This window comes from Erpetoichthys calabaricus, chromosome 3 (genome assembly GCF_900747795.2).
Source record: "Erpetoichthys calabaricus chromosome 3, fErpCal1.3, whole genome shotgun sequence".
NCBI lineage: Eukaryota > Metazoa > Chordata > Cladistia > Polypteriformes > Polypteridae > Erpetoichthys > Erpetoichthys calabaricus.
Window position 1 is genome coordinate 280,107,031 of NC_041396.2, and position 15,767 is coordinate 280,122,797.

The following is a 15,767-nucleotide window of genomic DNA, read 5'->3' on the forward strand; positions in this document are numbered from 1 at the left end:
TCAAACAAGCCATTCTAGAGTATCTGAACTCCAAATACACAGAGGACTATGTAGACGAGCTATTGGGTTTGGCATCCAGACCCTGTTAATTATCGTTATCGTCAAAGTCCCAGAAAATAGATTTTTTTTCCCCCAATATCGCACACCCCTAGTAAACACTTATTTTTTATCTAATCCAGCAGTTCATATTAATTTTGTAAGTGGTTCCCTGAGAAACTGCATTCTACTATACTGTGTGTAAACTGAATATTGTATATGCAGTTTCACTGTACTGTTAATTGAAATTAACAATCTCAATAATATCTAAAGTAATAATTGTAAATGAATTTTGTCATAATTGTGCATCCTATCACCTTTTTCACTGCAGCTAAGAGGAGAGCATACAAAACAAAATTGCTATTCCAATTGCTATTTAGCTAGCAGTTACTTTTTTTCCCCCTTTTTAACTCCCTAAGAGAATTTCATAAACCTAATGTTTCAATAAACCCAAGTCTCAAAAAGGAATTGCAAGAGGTCAAAATGGGTCTCCACTTACCAATCTTCTATTTATCACAGTGGATGAAAATAAAAATCTATAATAATAAAAGGCAAAGCCCTCACTGACTGACTCACTCACTGACTGACTGACTGACTGACTCATCACTAATTCTCCAACTTCCCGTGTAGGTGGAAGGCTGAAATTTGGCAGGCTCATTCCTTACAGCTTACTTACAAAAGTTAGGCAGGTTTCATTTCGAAATTCAAAGCGTAATGGTCATAACTGGAACATATTTTTTGTCCATACACTGTAATGGAGGAGGCGGAGTCACGTATCGCGTCATCACGCCTCCTACGTAATCACGTGAACTAAAAACAAGGAAGACATTTACAGCACGAGTCACACGCGGGAACGAAGGTAAATGACGTTAATTTTTGACTGTCTTTTAATACTGTGTGAGCATACATATTAACACATGTGCAATTAAACGTGTGCATTTACGGGGTGATTTCTGAGGCTTAAAAGCTCACCTTTTATCAAACGCGGAAGAAAGGTAACTGACGTTGTTCACTGTCTTTTAATACTGTGTAACCATACATATTAACACATGTCCAATTAAACGTGTGCATTTACGGGGTGATTTCTCACGCTTAAAAGCTCGCCTTTTACTAAAAAGGTAAATGCAAAACTATTTTCAATCAGTTTATTGAAACGCTCCCGTTAAGGATTGCAATAACATATTCGCGAGATAAAAGAACGAAGTAGGGGGAAATGGAGGAACAGCCGCAAACAGCGAAGAGCAAAAAATTTATTAAACAATTGAGAACGGAGCGAGTTAAGCATACAAGCATGTTTATAAGGGAAACAAAGCACGGTGTAAAACGAAAGTTTAAATTAAGTTTATAGAAACGCTCCCGCTGCGGATTGCAATAACATATTCGCGAGATAAAAGTTTAATGAGAAGACACGAGGTATAAACGAAGCACACGCCGTGGCGCAACGTTAGGGGCAACAGTTTCAACCATTCTATGATCTGCTTCTCGCAACTGAAAGACGGCACATGGCGGATGTTAGCCGACTTGCTGACCGCAACGTTAGGGGCTTCAACTATGGCGCTGACGCAACATCTCAGTGCCAAAACTTTGCAGACTGTACTTAAAAGACACGCCCTCCTCACTGGACAGTTAAAAACACCAATCAAACTAACGATGACATCAAGTATTACCCAATCAAAAGTAGGAAAGGAGGCATCTTCATAAAATGCGTGTGGGATGATTTGCATGAGACGCTGCTTTAAAAAAAAAATGATACAAAAAATACGGGATAAATCCCGTCCAGTATTGATTCAAAACGGGACGCGCAATTTCATTCTCAAACGCGGCACGATGCCGTATTTTAAAGGACGGGTGGCAACCCTACAGTGCCAGGTAACCACCCATACAATCAGATTGTGATTCAGACTAGGAATGCAATGAATGTAATTACCCCGATCTACATACAAGGCGAAAGTCTTGCAACATTCAAAGATCATGGTTTGGGATAATTAGTACTTATTAAGTACAACATTGAACATAAAAGAGCTTATGAAGCCTTGAACCGAAAAAAGCAAGATCTCAGAGATCGTAAAAAAAAAAAAAAAGGAGGTAATGTCGTTTTACTCGCTGTAGATTTTAGTCAAACATTACCAGTTATTCCACGAGGGAGACCAGCAGATGAACTCAACGCGTGTTTAAAATCCATGCTTCTCCCACGCTCGGTTATATGTCGCGTGTTCTCGGGTAGGTACACCAAAAAATGTATACATTTAAGCATGTAATGGGCAAAGAAAAAATGAGGTATACCCGAAGGCACTGCAGTAGTACTCAATGTAACTTTACTTCTTAAATGTTAATGTTTTACTGTTTAATAATTTATACGCTTCTTATATATTGTTCAAATTCTTTTATCAAAATACCAGTGACAGCGCAATGCACGATAACATGGAGTGAATACACCATACGCATCTGCCCACGGCCGCCCTGGTGTGCGCAGATAGGAGTTGATTCTAAAATAAAATAAACATAAAAAGAGTAATACATTCATCACCCATAAAGCGGATAGCAGACGTGACGTATTATATGTGTACCACATTTCAAGTCAATACGTGAAACGGTTTGCAAGCTACATGTGATTTAAAATCCTGGACAGACCAACGAAAAGCCACAGTAGCAAATTATAGAAGAAGATTTTACTGTTTAATAATTTATATTTATATGAAATGTGCTTCTTATATATTACTTCATATTCTCATATGATAATGATGTTAATGTTGTTTATATTGATTTCTATGTTATTGTAAGTGCATCTATGTGTGTATATGTATGTATGTATGTGTGTATGTATATATATATATATATATATATATATATAAAAAATATATATATAAAAAATATATGTGTATATGTATATATAATATATCTGTATATGTGTGTATATGTGTGTGTATATGTGTATATGTATATATATATGACAGCAACACTCATAACAATGACAACACAATTACATTGACAATCATGTTACGTTATTTTTAAAATGTTTCCTTTACTTTTTCATAACCTCTTTAACACACTACTTCTCCGCTGCGAAGCGCGGGTATTTTGCTAGTATTTGAATAAATGCAAATAAATGTACACCTACTAAGGTATACTGCATAGGAATAATGATTTCTGGTATCAAGTTATCACCAAGTCTGAACATCTAAACCTGTAGAGAAAGCCCAAAAGAAAGTATTATAATTTAACTTTCACCCCATTTTACAGCCGGTACTGAGCCCGATGTTTCATCAGTATTAACTTTGGGAGGTTGGGGTTTTTTTTTTTTTTTTTTTTAAAAAACACCTTAATTACAACTTTACACTTACTTGTTCTCAAACACAATTGTAACGGAGTCCTCATGTACATCCTTTATGAAGCCCTGTGGAAAAAAATGAAATTACATAAGTGAAGGTGAACACTTCTGTTCAGTAAAATACAGTGTATGAAAGGAACATCACCCACATTCCCCGTGTTCATGTAACTGGACAGTGTGCTAGTGAACTGACTTGCTTAGGGACATTTAGTCAAAGTATAATCAACAGACATTCATTCATTAAAATTAATTAATCTGTAGGCCTACATCACAAGAGGGTCTAAAACCGGTTATAAAAATAACTCAACTACAGTTATAAAAGCTCACAATTAACATTACGCCTACCATAATAGAAATCTCAAGATAATCCAGTTTACAATCAAGACACCATGAACTTTAAGTGAGTTGTATATTTACATTTGTATTTCGGGTAATATTTCATACTCAAAATTCTCAATTACTACAATGCAATTGTTCTACACACTTAGAGATACAAGTAAGTGCACAGAGTAGCAGGGTGAGTTAGGGTGAGTATAGGGAACTGGACGAGCAAACTTGAGATTCACACTCCAAGAAATTCCTCTAATACGCTACAGGCACTAATCGATAGAAAAAGAGCTAAATGACACATCTATATGATTAAATATGAACCAATAACCAAAAATAAAGAGATCAGTGCCCTATTAATTAGTATAAGTGAACAAAAGGCTACATAAGCATCTTTTCATCCAAGATTGTAACTTTGATGAGCACCATTCAAAGAAATTGCTTGCTCAAGTTTCCCTGGAGACTCCAGGGTGACAATATTGGCAGGGTGAAGGTACACCTGTCCAGTCACTCAAATGCTGGGCATTTGGGGTGGCAGGAAAAAAAAAAATGTTGAAGTATAAAGTTTCCATGCTCTTGTACTACAGTCACAGAAGCAGCTCCCCAGGGAATTGGGACAGCAGCAGAGTTATAAATACCTACTGAAGCAAACCTGCCATTTGAAGTGGATCAGTGGCAGTACATATATCTTGAAACACAGTTAAATAAAAGCATCTGAGGTATCAGCAAGTGGAACTTTAAAAGGAATAAGCAAACTATTAGGTGTAGGTTGGGGAAAGACTTTACCTCAAACGAGATCATATCTTCATGGATTATACGGAATACTCCACCCAAAAATTATATATTTCTTAATGTTACTTGCCCTATGTACTTCATAGAGATAGCCTAGAAAAATGTCTAATATCCTTTTTTTTTAATGAAAACCCTCCACTCCTCATGACATGAAATTTAACATTTTTCTTGGCCATCTCTCTCACAAAAAATGTTTAATCTCATCTTTTCATGGAAAACAGACCTAATAAAGTTTATGCTTCAAAAGAAATGAAAAGGGTCCAGCACTGGAAACAGCAAACAATATCAAAATATCATTGACAAAGTCTCATGTTACTCATGTTGCATAATCCTCAAAGTCATCCAGGCAAATGCTTGAACCATGCAAAACATGCATTTCTCACTAAAATTTTGTTAAATCAATTCCTACACTAAAACAAAAGTAGCCCACAACATGGTAACACTTTCACACAAGGTTGTGCTTTTGAATTAAAAACGGGAATCTTGGCCAATGTATTGTGGGATAGAAAGGTGGGGATAGTCTATTTTCCATGTACTCTGGATTCTTTCCATTAGCTCAAATGTTTCATTAATTAATAACTTCAATTAAATCAAGTTAGTTTTACTTTATTTAGAGGGTTGGTCGTCAATATAGTTTTGAGATATATAGTGCCCATTGCGGCACTTCTTGTGCGAATTTTGGGCTATTAAAAAATAAATTGTAATTGTTCTGAGAGGTGCACTAACCAGAATCCAACAGTTGCAAGGACACTATTTCAGGGAGCTGGAATGTAACAGAATAAGATATAGCAGTCGAGAGAGTATCTAATGTGACCCTATGAGAACATGACAACTCTACACAGACCATGGCTAGTATAAAAACTTGGTCTTTTGATTTGAAAGTGAGAAGTATAAACCATAGTAATCCACCTTAATAAAAAGGGTTTTTGTGTGTCTGTCCGGTTACAATGTCTCGGTCATTCCAATACTTTGCGGCATCACAAACACTGCTTTTGCGATTCACATACAGAGGTTTATGTTGATCACTTAGATTTCAACCCATCTTATATGGGTAGCAAAGCTAGTAAGGATATGTATTTTCATGTTTATTTTAACTGCACTACATTTGTGCAAGTGTGAAGGTGCTTGAAATATTACACAAACAACAAAAAGACATTTTTCTTAATTCTATCTTTGTGCCATTTACTGGTAGGGATGGGATTGCGGATATGATAAAAGCCTTGAATATGAAATGATACATATTGATGGAGATGTCACACCCAAATCGAAAAATCATATTTATATGCACATTACAGTTTAAATATTCCAAAATGAGGTGAAAGTGACAACTTTCTGAATTCAGCATCAAGTTTTTCCATACACTACATTAAACTAAGAGGGCTTTGTGACCATCACTTCAAATTTACCATAAGGACATTATTTCTGGCAACAACCTATTTACATTCTTAGCTGGAAAGGTGGAAAACTTCTTTTCCTGAAAAGTACACAGCCTTTTCCTTTTGAAATGTGGACACTCTACTGAGCTAATTTGTGTTTCAAAACCACTGACATTCAGCTGAAGTAATCATCCTATGCGATATTAAGAGTATGAAGACACCTAATTAACTACTAGTACATAGTATTTTTCAAGGTTTCAGAAAACAAACAGTACCAAGGATGTTTTTAACTCCTTCAAAAAAAAAAAAAAAGTTTTGGTGTGTGCACATATGTTGTTGTGATAGTGTCATCCTCTCCAAATTGAGACTAATAATACTTTTCGCATTATAATAAAAGGTGGATGCTTCAGTATACAGTATAATCTGTCAAAAAAAAAAAAAAAAGTGGCATTAAAAATATAACATAAAACAGAAGAGAAAATTCACTGTAGATATATATCCATACTGGACCAGAATGCATCATTCATTCATTCATTCATTCATTCATACATACATACATACATACATCCTTCAAAATTAAAAACTTATTTGGGTGCATGAAGCTAACAATTCACACAAGCTTCATCAACTACTGCGCAAGACTGGGAGGCCATCAGCATCACACTAACTGGCAATTTAAAGAGGAGTTTCACCTTGACATGCCAAAACGAATGTTGTTTTTCTATTTTTTAACCATGACCAACTGATGATTCAGCAGTGTGAAAAAGGGAAACACTGCTTTCTTAGATAATCAGTCCCTAGAACAAGACAAGGAGTCAGCTGCTGCACACTAGGGCCACATAAAGCCCGTATATCCCATCAAGAGGTCTCCTGTCAAGCACTACAGCTCTGCCACCCAAAACTCTTGAGTGAATCTGTTCCTCATCAATCACCCCTAGTAGCCAGCAGCTGGATACTGAAATGAGGGGGAGGAGGCAGCAAAATACCACAAGGGTACAGGACAGTGTGACAACTCCTTTTTAGGGATGGCAAAATGACAAGGTTGCAGTGAAGGGAGGTGGGGTGTGCAAGAGGCAAATTAGAAAGGACACACAAGCTACATGAATATTAGACAGTGTAAATTGATCAGACTACTGCTAGACACTGGATGTTAAGATCAGAAGATTGCAATTACAGGACTACATACTAAAAAACTAAAACATAAAACTAAGCAAATACGATTGTACAAAACATTTGTTCACAACTTAATCTCTGCTGTTCTCGTTAGCCAGAAGTCCAATCAAGAATACTACGTATGTTTTTTGGATCGAGGAGAAAAGGTTGCAGAACAAGATAAGGCAATGACACGAATATTATACAGTAAATCAAGTTACATCACTTAATTACAAACATGCCAGCTTATTTCAATAATCCATATGCAGTTAGGATAATGGGACACAAACAGGACTGCCTCTCACAGTTATTGATAGAATAGTTGATCCTGGTTAAAGGGTAAGTTCGGCATTTTTCAACACTAAGCTGTTTCTTAATAACCATAGTATATACGAATTTGCTAAATAAAATTCTAAAGTGAAGCATTTTTAAAAATACCTTATCTGTTCTTATAGCTTACAATAAGGTGTTAAGGGTACCAAAGGTTGAAGAAAAGGGAATACTCCACATAAATATATTTTTAAAGTTGTTTACCTCATGTACTTTGTAATGATGATCGAAAAAAAAGGTTTAATCTCGAAAAGCAGAAGGTGGCATAGCCGTACCTAACTTTCGATTTTATTAATAGGTGGTAAATGTACTGTACATACTATATATACCTAGAAATTGGCACAAACCAATGCATTTACACCAGCTTGGTCAGCACTGGAAGTAGGGCTGGGCGGTATTACCAAAATGCTATATCACGGTTAGTGCTGGGCGGTATACTGGTTCATACCGAAAACCGTTTTTTATTTTTTTTATGATGTGGATTTTTCTTACACCGCAACACCGGTTTAAATTGCCTAAACGACGTTCGGAACGTGGCGCAGCGGGAAACTGTTTAAGTGGGGACCTTTTTCACTGCTACACCGCTAAACACAGATTTGTTGCACTAGGGCTCTTTTTCACTGCTACACCACCAAATAGTGGGCGGTAGCATAGGTATTCTGCGCGGTGAAAATGGACAGAGAGCATTCTGAAACTGAACTAAAAGTAAAGTTGAACATGTGATGAACAGAAGAACTTTTGCCGAAAAAAAGGAGTCACATTCGTCGCCTGGAGATACTTTAGTTTTAAAAGGTCAGATGTGTAAATACTGTTTCTATACTACTGGATAATACTGCAAGCCAAGTTGTACTTGTTTTTGTACTTGCTAGTGTATGTTTTGCTTGTATTCATTCTGCGATGAGCTATCGACTCGTTCAGAGATGGGCACAACTCTGAATGGATGGCATAATTAAACATGTATAACGAAGATATTTTTAAAGTTCTGAACACTCCGTCGGCTAAGTTAATAACTAGTTTTAATTTCACAAAGACGTTTATCGTGTGGCGATTAACACAAAGTATTTGATGTGCTGCATTAACTTGTGACGGGGTTTGAGAAAATCTAGTAAATTAAACATTGATTTTAGGATGAAGTTTAGTTTACAACATTCTACTTTAAATTATAAAATAAACTGAGAATAAAATGGAAATGTCGACTTTAATCTTGACATAGTCAACATGTCGAATTTATTCTTGACATATAGTTTGTTTTTTTCTTCCGTGTCCATATTTTTTTTTCTTCACAGTGGCCCTAATGCGCTTCCATAGGGCTATACCACAAACAGCATTATAAATTCTAGTTGCAGTTTTTATTATTTATGTATATAGCTTAGCTTGAAGCAAGGTCCATATTAATGCAGTTTGCCTAAATGATGGTACAGTTGGTAAGATGTCATGACATTGTCATCACCAAGATTGCACTTGTTTTATTTTATCTTAATTTGGTGAATACTGTGTAATGTACCTGGGCTTGAAGCCTTGAAGTAATGGTGCAACTATCAGTAATACTATTATGTATTTTATTGTTATTTATTAGTTTAAATATTATGCAGTTTAATGATGGTAAAATTGTTTAAAAAGCCACTTTAACGTGTCAGTGGACAGAGATTGTTAACATTAACAGAAAGTGTAGTTGGTTTACAAAAAATATTTACTATTTATTCCTTTTCTAAGACGTGTTCAGTGCAATCCAACTTTTGACAAAGACCTCTGGATATTTTACTAAGTCTAAATGCCTCTTTGGATGGTTGAAAATATGTTGTCAAAATCATAGTTTAAGCTTTTGCAAAATTTGTTCAATTAAAGGTTCTATATTTTGACTGCATCTGTCATGCAATGTGATTCCTTCTCTTTAGTGCCACCCCTTGAAAACTATCACTTTATGGGGCCATGCAAACCTGGATTAATACTTGTGTGCACATTAAAATGTCTTTTTGTACGATGTACAATTCTCATAACAGTCTAATAGGTTATTCTTAGCCAGTCTACTGCAGTAATTGCAGTGGAAAATGTGGTTAACATCCACTCATGCATGGGGAAAAAAATACCATCTAATACCGTGAAACCGGCAGAATTTAGAAAAATACCGTGATGTAGAATTTTGGTCATACCGCCCATCTCTAATCACGGTATTTTTCAAAATTATACCAGTTTCACGGTATTCAACGGTTATTTTTTTCTCCATGCATGAGTGGATGATAAGCACATTTTCCACTGTAATTACTGCAGTAGACTGGCTAAGAATAACCTAATCCACTGTCATGAGAATTGTACAAAAAGATTGTTAATGTGCACAAAAGTATTAATACAGGTTTGCATGGCCCCATGAAGTGATAGTTTTCAAGGGGGTGGCATAAATGAAGAGAAGGAATCACATTGCATGACAGTTGCAGTCAAAATATAGAACCTTTTTAATGAACAAATTTTGCAAACAAACTAATTCTGACAACATATTTTTAACCATGCAAAGAGCGCATTTAGACTTAGTAAAATATTCAGAGGTGCTTGTCAAAAGTTGTATTGCATTGAACATGTCTTAGAAAAGAAATAAACAGTAAGTAATTTTTGTAAACCAACTACACTTTCTGTTAATGTTATCAATCTCTGTCCACTGACACGTTAGCTATATCGATTGTAATGGCATTGGTTATCTCGATCCACCACTTGCTTTTTTTTTTTGTCGTAGGCAGTACCTCTAGCAAATGCATCTACAAGTAATGTCTGACTCAAGTGTCCTCTAGCTTTTCCAGTTTTACCCGAGGACGTGGAGGGTGCCAATCTTAGTTCCATACATTCATGGTACTCCAAAGCATGTTTGCTGCTAAGGTGGTGCAGCAAATTGCTCGTGATGCCGCCTCCGGCGACAACTTTAGCTCCACAGCATTTGCAGTAAATAATTGCTTGGTCCACATCCGATGTTTTAAAACCAAAATCTTCAGACGACACGGCTCCTTTATTTGGCAAAAGTTCTTCTGTGTCATCATGTTCCAACTTTATCGTCTGCTACAGCTTCAGTTTCAGAATGTTCTCTGTCCATTTTCACCGCTCAATACCTCCACTAACACATGTACTCCAATGCATGCATGTTTAGCGGTGAAGCAGTGAAAAAGGTCCCCCCTTAAACATTTTCCCGCTGAGCCACGTTCCGAACGTTGTTTAGGCTATTTAAACAGGTATTGCGGTATAAGAAAAATCCATATCATAACAAAAATAAACAGTTTTTGGTATGAACCGTTATACCTCCCAGCACTAATTGGAAGTTAATCTTTCTATATTTCTTTATATGCATTGTTTTGTGCCACTGTAAATACTATTGACAAAATACCAAAAATACAGTAATCAACCAATCACTTAGAATATGGAAGCAATGCAGGATACACTTCAGGGCAGAGAAGCTTTTATCTGTTGCTCCATTTTGGCAATGCCAATCCACCTGTATGTGTGTGGACTGTAGAAGGAAACTAGAGCATCTGTGGAAAACATGCAAGCCCCAGACTCTCTCACTGTGAGAAAGCAACTCTACCATTGCACCAACTTAACCCCCAATATCACTATTATTTGCTGTCCTCAATATCTTCCTTCCATTGCACTATTCAAATAGAAGTATGACCACTTTATCCACAGCAAAGAGCAATCAGTGGCAGAGCCTGAATCTCAACCCACAAGGACGGAAGCGATGCAGGTCCTGAGAGAAAAAAAAAAAAAAAAGTTGGTTTGATCAGTTGAGGGATGATGTGTGTAAAGTCAATGCTGCCTTAAACAGATGCCCTACTTAGTCCAGTCTCCTGTGAGTGTGACAAAGATTGACCTGCCAGGTATGTTGGACTTGCAGTAGTAAAAAGCAGTATTTACTTTGTTACTACAAACATTCCAACAATATGTAGTATACGACACTCTAAATTGTGCATTAAGATTATTCAAATTATTATTTTTTCTCCAAAATTTCATTTTGAGATGTGATTAAAAAAAAAAAAAAAAAAAAAAAAAAAACCTCAAAGACGACAGAAGATTGGAAATTCTGGGGAAAATCAACATAGGCCTTACTAACTGGTAGAGGGACAAAAGTGGGCCAACAAAAGCTAATGTAAATGCAAACTGCTAGTAAACCTGCTTTGGGGTTAAATTGTACTAAATGGAAAGTTTTTCTAAACATATAAAGCTAGTAAGTAATACAAAAATGATGTAAAGATCCCCTCGCGCATTTAAGTATGTGTCCATTACATTATTGCACTTCTCCAAAAAAGCTGGCCAAGATGGAAAATGCCACATGCTACCTACATGCAATTGTCATTGCGCCATTTTAAAGGAATACTTCACCCAAAAATATTAACTTTCTTTAATGTTACGTATTTCATGTAGTTTGTAGTAGTGGCTAAGAATTATTTTTAATCTCATGTTTTCGTATAGACAGTGCTCTAATCCATCAAATGAGAAAATTAGATGTTAAGGTGAAAGTTGTCAGTGCATAATATAGACATCACTGTGCATCAAAGTGGGCTTGGACTGCAGTTTAATTATTTTGCACACACATGCAGACAATTTAGTGAGTCACATCCTCAGACATGCATGGCATATCATAACACTGTTTTCAAACAGGCACCACTGCATCCGCACTATTATTTTCAGACTGAACTCTACCGGCAGAACAAAGGTCTGATTGTTTGATCACACTCCTGCTATAGTTTTATCCTGCTCCCAGCAACCCCATACACACACACCCCCCCACACACAAAATTCCACCCCTTTTTTTCCCCCCACTTCCACCCGCTCTGCACCCACACCCAACAAAGGTTCCAGTCTGGTCAAGATCATAATCCCATTTTCCCCTTTAAAAGGTAATTTAAATTAGCACATAGCCTAAGTAAATTCTTAAAAAAGAAGAATCTGTAAATAGGAAGAAAATCACACTTATGCCAGTAAAAATGTTTAGGACTTTTTACTTTTCCCACAGTTCATTTACAGTCTATTGATATTGTTTTCAAAAAATGAAAGACAGATTAATAGATAAAGGATAACTGGCCATCATCGCCAAACCCCCCGCCCAAGTCATCTTTTTGAGACCGAAAATAGTGGTCTGGCGGATATTTAAAAAAAATAAATAAATTGAATGAGGACTTTGTCTTGGTTGTTACTTACAGTCCAAAGACATGCAGGTTAGGTGCATTGGCGATTCTAAATTGTCCCTAGTGTGTGCTTGGTGTGTGGGTGTATGTGTGCCCTGTGGTGGGCTGGTGCCCTGCCCGGGCTTTGTTCCTGCCTTGCGCCCTGTGCTGGCTGGGATTGGCTCCAACAGACCCCTGTGACCCTGTGTTAAGATATAGCGGGTTGGAAGATGACGGACTGACTGTTACTTACAGTGTTCAAACAATTCACCTACATATGTCCAATCCACATGCAACACACATCTTTTGACCCTGCAAGTAGTGTAATTTGCATATAGTATAAAGTTTATGTTTAAAGCAAAGAACACATAGCAGGTTGACTCAGTTGACAGCTAGGTGAACTATGCAAAGCCAGGTTAGTATTCAACATCAACTTAAGTACAAAAGGTGCCTAAAAACAAATACTGTATATACATCTTAATAATAATAATTACATTTATATAGCACATTTATCACTACCTTCACACAAGTAAAATCTTTTCAATCACAATATAAAATAGTAGGAAGCTGAATGTACAATCATTAGACATTTGCAAGCTCAGATTCACTCTAAAAGTACAAAAATGCTGTTAAATTGAGATAATTTATCAGAAGGCATGACAGACTATTTGGTGTGGCTAATTTCATTATGTTTCAAAATGTTCCATTAAAAATAATCACTTTTAAAGCCAATAATGACTTCTCTTAAGTTATAATGCATGTAGCTGCCTTCACTTCTACTACATGTTAATATGACTGTTATACGAAAGTTATTAAAATTGTCTGTTTTCTGTTTTTCTTTTTTACTAATATGGAACCCTGCAAGTCCTTAATTTTACTAAGTAGATGAACTTAAGACACTGATGGAGTGGCTTGATTAGAAAAATTAATACAGAGCCATTGTATACAAAGGAGTTTGTAAATTTTCAATTGTATTTTTCACCATCGAGTCTCTACTTTAAAAAAACAATAATATACGCCTGCTTTGACATGCATGCCATTAAGACAAGCATTTAAAAATACACACTAATCACACATATACAATGCCTCCCGAAAGTATTCACAGGGCATCACTTTTTCCACATTTTGTTATGTTACAGCCTTATTCCAAAATGGATTAAATTCATTTTTTTTAATCAGAATTCTACACACAACACCCCATAATGACAACGTGAAAAAAGTTTACTTGAGGTTTTTGCAAATTTATTAAAAATAAAAAAACAGAGAAATCACATGTACATAAGTATTCACAGCCTTTGCTCAATACTTTGTCAATGCACCTCTGGCAGCAATTACAGCCTCAAGTCTTTTTGAATATGATGCCACAAGCTTGGCAAACCTATCCTTGGCCAGTTTCACCCATTCCTCTTTGCAGCACCTCTCAAGCTCCATCAGGTTGGATGGGAAGCGTCGGTGCACAGCCATTTTAAGATCTCTCCAGAGATGTTCAATCGGATTCACGTCTGGGCTCTGGCTGGGCCACTCAAGGACATTCACAGAGTTGTCCTGAAGCCACTCCTTTGATATTCTTGACTGTGTGCTTAGGGTCGTTGTCCTGCTGAAAGATGAACAGTCACCCCAGTCTGAGGTCAAGAGCGCTCTGGAGCAGGTTTTCATCCAGGACGTGTCTGTACATTGCTGCAGTCATCTTTCCCTTTATCCTGACTAGTCTCCCAGTCCCTGCCGCTGAAAAACATCCCCACAGCATGATGCTGCCACCACCATGCTTCACTGTAGGGATGGTATTGGCCTGGTGATGAGCGGTGCCTGGTTTCCTCCAAACGTGACGCCTGACATTCACACCAAAGAGTTCAGTCTTTGTCTCATCAGACCAGAGAATTTTCTCTCTCATGGTCTGAGAGTCCTTCAGGTGCCTTTTGGCAAACTCCAGGAGGGCTGCCATGTGCCTTTTACTAAGGAGTGGCTTCCGTCTGGCCACTCTACCATACAGGCCTGATTGGTGGATTGCTGCAGAGATGGTTGTCCTTCTGGAAGGTTCTCCTCTCTCCACAGAGGACCTTTGGAGCTCTGACAGAGTGACCATCAGGTTCTTGGTCACCTCCCTGACTAAGGCCCTTCTCCCCCGATCACTCAGTTTAGATGGCCGGCCAGCTCTAGGAAGAGTCCTGGTGGTTTTGAACTTCTTCCACTTACGGATGATGGAGGCCACTTTTGTGCTCATTGGGACCTTCAAAGCAGCAGAAATTTTTCTGTAACCTTCCCCAGATTTGTGCCTCGAGACAATCCTGTCTCGGAGGTCTACAGACAATTCCTTTTGACTTCATGCTTGGTTTGTGCTCTGACATGAACTGTCAACTGGGGGACCTTATATAGACAAGTGTGTGCCTTTCCAAATCATGTTCAATCAACTGAATTTACCACAGGTGGACTCCAATTAAGCTGCAGAAACATCTCAAGGATGATCAGGGGAAACAGGATGCACTCGAGCTCAATTTTCAGCTTCATGGCAAAGGCTGTGAATACTTATGTACATGTGCTTTCTCAATTTTTTTATTTTTAATAAATTTGCAAAAATCTCAAGTAAACTTTTTTCACTTTGTCATTATGGGGTGTTGTGTGTAGAATTCTGAGGAAAAAAATGAATTTAATCCATTTTGGAATAAGGCTGTAACATAACAAAATGTGGAAAAAGTGATGCGCTGTGAATACTTCCCGGATGCACTGTATTTGCAAGATGCAAGCTGACTGCTGTGCAGCCATACATGCCGCTGTCCCAATCAACACAAAGGTAAGTCAATACAGATACTGAATGAAGGAAATGGGGGAGTGGTAATCAGTACTCCAGCCACTAATCATGTCATGCATCTGCTTCGCAAGATGCTATGCATATGCACAACAATCCCTGGAATAATGTGGAGAGTCACACATATACTATCTTTAAATGTTTTTTGACTGGATGCACAGAGTAAAACAATATTATAACATCAATAACATCTAAAATAAATTGATAATTTATGAGAATTATCTCAATGGTTTAACTATTTTGTGACCGCCCATGACCACACTAAATAAAATCTACTCGCACACATCCACTCAGTACTCTTAAATTTTAGTCCTGTGCCACACAAAACTGAGTTAGGTCCAAAAGAATTTCTACATTAATTCCAGAATAGAGGTCAGCATTTCTGTGGATTGTTGACATTCTCATTTTTCTTAAAAGGAAAATTAGCATTGTTTTTTCACAGATCAAGTCAGGACTCACAGCTAATAGACCAATAAGGCATT

The 15,767-nt window shown here is 37.1% G+C and overlaps 1 protein-coding gene across 3 annotated transcripts in view; it reads right to left on the reverse strand.

Moving 5' to 3' along the window:
• Window positions 1-15,767, reverse strand: part of fxr2 (FMR1 autosomal homolog 2) — a 101,883-nt gene that overhangs the window by 70,115 nt on the left and 16,001 nt on the right. For all 3 annotated transcript variants that reach the window (XM_028798436.2, XM_028798434.2, XM_028798435.2), the window contains exon 2: window positions 3,378-3,430. In XM_028798436.2, coding sequence (XP_028654269.1) covers window positions 3,378-3,430 — 53 coding nt within the window. The remainder of the gene's footprint in view (window positions 1-3,377; window positions 3,431-15,767) is intronic.